The 8,631-nt window shown below is 41.3% G+C and overlaps 1 protein-coding gene across 1 annotated transcript; it reads right to left on the reverse strand.

Annotated features, from left to right (window-relative positions):
• Window positions 1–378: 378 nt before the first annotated feature.
• Window positions 379–1,317, reverse strand: LOC137527368 (olfactory receptor 8D1-like). Its single transcript, XM_068247881.1, has one exon. The coding sequence runs from the start codon at window positions 1,315–1,317 to the stop codon at window positions 379–381; it is 939 nt and encodes a 312-aa protein (XP_068103982.1).
• Between the last annotated feature and the right edge of the window lie 7,314 nt (window positions 1,318–8,631).

Here is an 8,631-nt window from a genome sequence, read left to right on the forward strand (position 1 = left end):
AACAAAGAAAAGCTCTTGATTTTTCAGGACGACCGATCAGAATTGTCGAATTGGTGAAAAATTGGCTCTTTTAATTGTATGGTGTGTGACCACCTTTAGCCTATTGCATTGTTGGAGGGGGGGGGGGGGGAGTTATATATATTCTTATTTAAAAGCATATATAATGGCAGTTGGTGCTGTCTGTTTTTTTTTCATGTCTGCCAGTATTAAAGATGATGACCTGCAGGCTGATTGTGGATCAAACAATATGAACAAATTACATGGTAAATATCAATTATTTCTTGATCTCTCTTCTATTTTTTAACTTCTCACTTTGGAGTGTACTAATTTATTTTTTTCCCTTTTTCGCTAAAGTTCCTCTTTGAGTCTAATACTGTATTACAGCTTCTTGGTTAACTGATGCCAGCTACGCTTGAGTGCAGATTTGACATCTTGATTTTTTAAGCTGTAGATGAGTGGGTTTAACAACGGGACAGCAGCTGTATTAAATAGTGAGAAAAGCTTGTTGGACTCCAAAGTTTCCACTGAAGCAGGTCTTAGATATTGACAGACAAGTGTTACGTAAAGAAGCACCACCACAGTGAGGTGTGAGGAACATGTGTAGAACGCTTTATATTTCCCCGTCTTTAAGGGAATCCTCATTATGTTGCGGATGATGAAGACATAAGGGATGAAGGTAAGAAAAAAGGGAAATGTGGCCAGAAAAAGTCCGCAGATGAACATCAAAAATTTCGAGAGTGACGTGTCATTGCAAGAAAGATTCAAAAGAGGGACAATATCACAGAAAAAGTGGTCTATTACTTTTGATTTATAACAAGTAAACCTTGATATTAAAATAATATGAGGCATAGATTCTAAGAAACCCAGCATCCAGCAGACACTGGACAAAATACCGCAAACACTACGACTCATGATGGTTGAGTAATGCAAGGGGTTACAGATGGCAACATATCGATCATAGCTCATGGCTGTGAGTATCAAGAGCTCATTGCACACTAGAGATGTGAATATGAACATTTGAGCTCTACAAGCATTTACAGAAACAGTTTTATCTCCTGATACAAAGCTAACAAGGATTTTGTGTAAGGTAACTGTGCTGTAGGATATGTCTAGAACGGACAAGTTGCATAACAAGAAGTACATAGGCGTGTGGAGCTGAGGTTGTTGGGACACTATAAAAAGAATTGTTCCATTTCCACAAACAGTAATAACATAAATGAAAAGAACCAACAGGAAAATTGGCAGCTGAAGGCTTGGAGCATCAGAAATCCCTTTAATAACAAAAAAGGTTAGCACTGTTTGATCTGTGAGATTCATTGATCTGCCCAGCCTGAGAAGTGTTAAAAAAAAAATCTTGAAGTCCTAATTGTGACCTTGACATGAATTCCTAATTGTGACATAACCTTATTGGTAGAAGATATTTCCACAAAACAAGATTACACCATTTCTACAAGACAAGTTTTGCATTTTAATAAAGTCTCGTCTGTGACAACTATTTACACTGTTTTTAATGAAATAAATATGAGTTTAGTATTCATGACAACCTGAGTTTTCTGTTGATGATAAAAGCAGTTCAGTGTCAGCTTAAAAAAAAAAAAAAAAAAAAAGCGCAAAAACTAAAACATGTTAATCTTCAAACTAAGTTTAACCGCGTAGCGGCAAGCCATCACGTTAAAATGTCATGTTGGAGCCTCTTAACAGCTCCAGGACGTTTTTATGCGTTGCTCGCCCAGCCACCACCATGCACGCCCACCCGCCGATCGTACTCGTCGGAACACGGAGACCAGGGATTGGGGAACAAGCCTTCCCCTAACCAATTGCAATGCCTGTAATGAATGAACATGACCCTGATCAGGGGCCATGTACATTCATAATACAGGAAGTAATAAATGCATAGTTAAATGTAAAAAAGTTAGCACTTCTTGTAAACTAAGATGGTGTTTGCAGCGCCATCTAGTTTCGATAAAGTAAAAATACACACACACACCATACATTTTTAATGAAAAATTAAAATAATTAATCCCTTCCACTTCCAAAGCCCTCCTCCCGCCACCCCAAACGCTTGTAAAAAAATACAGCAACAAAAAACAAAAGTTAAAAAATATACAAATAGTTGCCTTAGGGACTCTTTTTTAAAAATATGTATGTAATGAGGGTATATTACTGTTATTTTACTATGTAAATGCTTGTAATTATGGACCGGACACAAAAAAACCTAACAAACTGGAAAATTACACCTATATTTCCCCCAAAAATATTGTCGCCAAACATTGTGATAGGGACATAATTTAAATAGGGTAATAACTGGGACAAAAGGGCAAATAAAATTTATGGGTTTTAATTATGGTAGCATATATTATTTGAAAACTATAATGGCTAAAAACTGAGAAATAATGATTTGTTTCATATTATTCCCATTAAAATACATTAAGAATAAAATAATTCTTAGCAAAACATACTACTCAAAGAAAGCCTAATTGGTGGTGAAAAAAACAAGGTATGGATCATTTTTTTGTGAGAAGTAGTAAAAAGGTTATTGGCGAATAAAAGGGAGGAATGCTGACAGGTGAAAATTGCTCTTGTCCGTTAGGGCAGAATTCCCCAACCCTGTCCTCAAGGCCCACCAACAGTACATGTTTTGCAGGAAACCACAAATATTCACAGGTGAGATAATTAGTGTATTAGCAAAGCTGATTAGCTACCTCTGTGGATTTCCACAAAACGTGCACTGTTGTTGGGCCTTGAGGACAGGGTTAGGGAACACTGCGTTAGGGTAAAAACCCTGGGGGGGGGGGGGGGGGGGTGAAGTGGTTAAAAAAACAAAACCTTATAACTTTTGTGACTTTCACTTCACCTAAATCAGTGGTCCTCAAACTAAGGCCCACGGGCCGAATGTGGCCCCCTGAGGCTTTTTTACTGGCCCCCCACACACAAAATGTATTACTTATAGATGCGGTCAGCTACATCTTTAATTATTGGTACGCATATAGAATAGCAGTGCTGGCACCACCCATCCACATGGAAGCCAGAAAGAAGTAATTCGCTGGTTCCTCATCAAATTCCACATCAGGTGACACTGCTGTCCAAATGGACTGCAGGTTGTCACCTGGGTATGCTTCACTGACTGGTCCGCAAAGACTTCTACATCATTTTATGTATACTCCGGCCCCCCAGTAGTCTGAAGTATGTGGACCCAGCCCTTGACCCAAAATGTTTGGGGACCCCTGACCTAAATACACATAGTAATAGGTCCATTATATAGTTAAATGTAATGGGCCTATTTTTTAATCATATTTATCTGAAAGCACATCACCCCTTTAATTGTTCTGTACCTTTCATTTCACTTTTGAAGATTAGGAATACAAATATTAGTTCAGCTAGCTTATCGTGACCATGCAGGATGCATAAGACTTCTTACTTCTTTATACAGTAATAATCCTCTGTTACATTAAGTTAAGACTGTGCTTTGAATGTTGAAATACAGTACAGGTAGTCCCCGGTTAACAAACGAGATAGGGACTGTAGGTACGTTCTTAAGTCGGAACACTGTGCCATCTTTGTCCCCTGTACCTCCTCTGTGCCCCCCTGTGCCTCCAGTGTCACCTCTGTGTCACCTCTGCCCTCTGTATCTGCTTATACAAGTTTAAAAGGCATTTTTTCTTTGATTTTTTTTAAATCGTTTTTCTCAAAAACAATAAGTCCAATTTGAAAAAAAATGTTTTTTGGCTTGTTCCCATGGCAACACAGAATCTATGTCGTTCGTATCGATGGGTCGTTCGTAAGTCGGGGACTACTTGTTTAGAACTACTCAGCATTCTAAAAGTTTTTGCAGAACTGGCAGTGAACTTTTGACCTGTCCTGAACTGATCTCTGCAAAAGAAAAACACAATACAGTGGAGATAACCTAATCAGAAGTCAGAGCTCTCCACGACTTTCAAAGTTGCAGAGCTCAATGGCTATTTGCATAGATAACTGGAGTTTCTTAACTCTTCCTGTACTGGAAACAAATATTAGACTTATGTCTCTGCTCCTAATGCTTTATTTCTTAGCTGTACTACACAACCAATTCATTATATCATAATTTTTTTTTTGCTTCAGTGTCTCTTTAACATAGTAGCGGCCGTTCTAGTGAAGTATTGGGGTCGCGATGCTTCGCAGCACCCAGGAGCGCACCTTACTATGTAAACAAGGTGCGTAACTGAGGAAGGCACACTACGCTGCAGGACCGTGCGTAGTGTGCAGCCATGTATTTGGGGTGCGCTGCTGTCATGTATCTCGCTCTGCTATAACAGCGCAGCTTCATGAATCAACCCAACTGACTCCTCTTCTATGTTGCCAATGGTGCAGCAAACTGTATGGGAAAGGTATACGCCATACAGAGTACTACTGTCATGGTTGCAAAGAACTAAAAAAAACTTACTAGAAATTCTTATTTGGCCATAAATTGAAAAACTGTAATAACATTTAATTATAAAAAATAGACTTGTGCAACATCTATGTTTTAAGTGATAATGGGCCTGATGCATGAAGCAATGGTAAAATTGCTGTACTAACAGCTGGGCAGGAGCACACATTTCTCTATTAGTGCATTGCGCGTTACTGGGGTTGCGCGTACCTTGCTACACGATGCACAGAGGCGTACCATGTATTACCATAGCAATGCATGTGTTACCCCTGGTCCCACTGGCGTAACTACTGGGGATGCAACCCCATCGGCCGCAGGGGGGCCCGGGGCACCTCTGGGGCCCGCCAGCCGTGTGCGGGAGGAGCGCTGACGCACTCCCAAATGTGGGACCCCCCAGCCAGGTGTGGAACTAACCGCGGCGTCTAATAGATGCCGGGCCAGTTCATTCCCCACAGCCCGCAGTCTCCGGGGAGGCAGAGCAGGGCTACGGCAAAATGGCTGCCGAAGCCCTGCACTAGAGACTATTTGTGTCTCCAGTAAAGGGCTTCGGGAGCCATCTTGCCATAGCCCTGCACTCTGCCTGTCAGCGCGGTAGATGTGCTGCAGGAGGATAGTCGGGGAGCTGCGCGCCAGATGCCGGGAGAGGAGACTTCTGTCAGGTGAGTGATTTGGTTTTTTTTTTTTCACAGGTGCATTTGTTTTTCTGATCACTGCTGCCCACATTGCAATTTTCTGGTGTCTGCTGCCCACATTACGATTTTCTGGTGTTTGCTGCCCACATTGTAATTTTCAGGTGTCTGCTGCCCACATTACGATTTTCAGGTGTCTGCTGCCCACATTACGATTTTCAGGTGTCTGCTGCCCACATTGCAATTTTCTGGTGTCTGCTGCCCACATTGCAATTTTCTGGTGTCTGCTGCCCACATTGCGATTTTCTGGTGACTGCTGCCCACATTGCGAATTTCTGGTGTCTGCTGCCCACATTGCGATTTTCTGGTCACTGCTGCTCACATTACGATTTTCTGGTGTCTGCTGCCCACATTGCGATTTTCTGGTCACTGCTGCCCACATTTGCGATTTTCTGGTGCCTGCTGCCCACATTACTATTTTCTGGTGCCTGCTGCCCACATTACGATTTTCTGGTCACTGCTGCCCACATTATGATTTTCTGGTCACTGCTGCCCACATTATGATTTTCTGGTGACTGCTGACCACATTGCGATTTTCTGGTCACTGCTGCCCACATTATGATTTTCTGGTGTCTGCTGCCCACATTGCAATTTTCTGGTGACTGCTGCCCACATTGCGATTTACTGGTGACTGCTGACCACATTGCAATTTTCTGGTGTCTGCTGCCCACATTGCGATTTTCTGGTGTCTGTTGCCCACATTACGATTTTCTGGTGACTGCTGCCCATATTACGATTTTCTGGTGACTGCTGCCCACATTGCGATTTTCTGGTGACTGCTGCCCAGGGCCGGCTTTCTGCAAAGGCCTCAAAGGCCACGGCCTAGGGCGGTAAAAAATCAGAAGGATAAAAGGGTGGCAGGACCTGAGAGAGATAAGAGGCTGAATGTCAAAATAAATAATTTCTCCTGCTCTGAAGCCGCCCCGGCTTTGCTGCACACACAGTCAGAATTCCAGAACTGTATATATGTGTATTTTCTTTACTTCTTGGTGTGCGATGAGACAGTGCTATCTCCTGAACATACAAGCTTCAGTTTAATGCCAGGGGTGTAGGGAAACATGGATCGCCATGTGCTTGCTGCACAGTCTGTGACTCTTGTTGTAGACACAATTTCTGATCCAGTAAGGTAAACATTTTAACAGAATTATTTCCACTTTACAACTCAAGCTGGGCTAAACAATGTATTGCTGGTCAGACTCTGTTAATGACTTGAGCCATTCCTTCTCCTCTCTCCCCCTGGATTGTAAATCTTAAACAGAAAGATAAGGTTTTTTTTTTCCCTTAGAGAGATTTATGACAGCCCCTTCTAAGCTAAATCTTAACCCCTTGCTGGCTCATTTTAAGGCAGCAGTACTGTCTGCAGTAGTATGAGATGGACAACTTCTCTATAATTATAATTGCAAATGTACTGTTGTATACTTTTGTATTGTTACATTCTGTTTTGTATACCAAAAGTAATAACATACATTAAAAATTAAAAAAATATATATTTGTACCGTGTTGGCAAACAGTAAAAAAACAAAAACAAAAAAAAACCTGTGAAAGAATCAGTACAATAAATAATAGAAAATAAATGCAACAGATCTGTGATTACAGACTAGCAGCAAGGGAGATGAACTGCTCTACTTAATGCCTGGTACACACCATGCAATTTCGCATCAGATAGACGGGTCGAATCAATTATTTCTGACAGGTCCAATCAGATATCTGATCATTTTTCTAATCGACTTTGTATAAGTGATCCGAAAATCGATTTAACCCCTCTATCTGGTGCGTACCAGGCATTAGGGACTCACTGCTCTGACAGGAAAATCAATCATTCATAATTTTTTAGAGAGAAAACATTCATAGGTATACACGAATCACTAAAACAGGCATTTCTTCCTGCAAACAAGTGATCGTTAGGGTGCATACACACATCAGACCATAGTCTTTGGAAAATGAAAGATCACAGACCTATCTTACCACCTTTCATGCAGTATGAGAGCATTTCTACACAGTCTATTCTATGGAGCTGAACTCCCCATTAGATACAAATCTTTGCAAGATGCTGCACACACAGATGCTGTACAGACACAAAAGATCAGTATCTGCAAAAGATCTGTTCCTGCCAAAGATCAGTTCCTGCAAAATACATTCATAGTCTATGAGATCTGCAGATCATCAAACACACCTTGTTTAACTGACATTCATCTGCAGATCAGATCCACCAGGATGGATTTTCAGATGTGCAGGTGATTGTCTGATCTGCAGATGAATGTCTGTTTAACAAGGTGTGTATGAGGATCTGCAGATCTCATAGACTATGAATGCAATTTGCAGGAACTGATCTTTGGCAGGAACTGATCTTTTACAGATACTGATCTTTTGTGTCTGTACAGCATCTGTGTGTGCAGCATCTAGCAAAGATTTTTTTCTGATGGGGAGTTCAGCTCCATAGACTAGATTGTGTAGAAATGCTCTCATACTACATGAAGGGTGGTAAGATTGGTCTGTGATCTTTCATTTTCCAAAGATTATAGTCTGATGTGTGTATGCCCCTTAAGTCAGGGCGTTGGACAGAATGATATTGAGTGAAGGTGCATACACACATCAGACCATAGTCTTTGGAAAATGAAAGATCACAGACCAATTTTACCCCCTTCCATGTAGTATGAGAGCCATACCTACACAGTCTATTCTATTGAGCTGAACTCCCTATCAGATAGAAATCTTTGCAAGATGCTGCACACATTCAACATATCAGTATCTGCAAAAGATCTGTTCCTGCAAAATGCATTCATAGTCCATGATATCTGCAGATCCTCATACACACCTTGTTTAACAGACATTCATCTGCAGATCAGATCTACCAGGATGAATCTTCAGATCTGCAGATGATTGTCTGATCTGCAGATGAATGTCTGTTAAACAAGGTGTGTATGAGGATCTGCAGATATCATGGACTATGAATGCATTTTGCAGGAACAAATCTTTTGCAGGAATGGATCTTTTGCAGATACTGATCTGTTGAATGTGTACAGCATCCTTGTGTGCAGCATCTTGCAAAGATTTTTATCTGATGAGGAGTTCAGCTCAATAGAATAGACTGTGTAGAGTATGCTCTCATACTACATGGAATGGGGTAGAATTGCTCTGTGATCTTGCCTTTTCCAAAGACTATGGTCTGATGTGTGTATGCACCCTGAGTGTGTGTGTGTGTGTGTGTGTGTGTGGGGGGGGGGTTGGTGGTACTGGGCCTAGGGCACTGGGAAGTCCAAATCCAGCCCTGCTGCTGCCCACATTGCGATTTTCTGGTCACTGCTGCCCACATTACGATTATTTTCTGATGAATGCTAGCTGCTGCCCACATTACGATTATTTTCTGACGACTGCTGCCCACTTTACGATTATTTTATGGGGAAATGCTGCCCACTTTACGATTAACTTCTGGTGAAATGCTGCCCACTTTACGATTATTTTATGGTGAAATGCTGCCTATTTTACGATTCATTTCTGGTGAAATGCTGCTCAATTTATGATTAATTTCTGGTGAAA

This window comes from Hyperolius riggenbachi, chromosome 8 (assembly GCF_040937935.1).
Source record: "Hyperolius riggenbachi isolate aHypRig1 chromosome 8, aHypRig1.pri, whole genome shotgun sequence".
In the NCBI taxonomy this organism is placed as follows: domain Eukaryota; kingdom Metazoa; phylum Chordata; class Amphibia; order Anura; family Hyperoliidae; genus Hyperolius; species Hyperolius riggenbachi.

Excerpts from the sequence above, each read along its gene's own strand:
- LOC137527368 (XM_068247881.1), bottom strand. The coding sequence starts at position 1,317 with ATGAATCTCACAGATCAAACAGTGCTAACCTTTTTTGTTATTAAAGGG.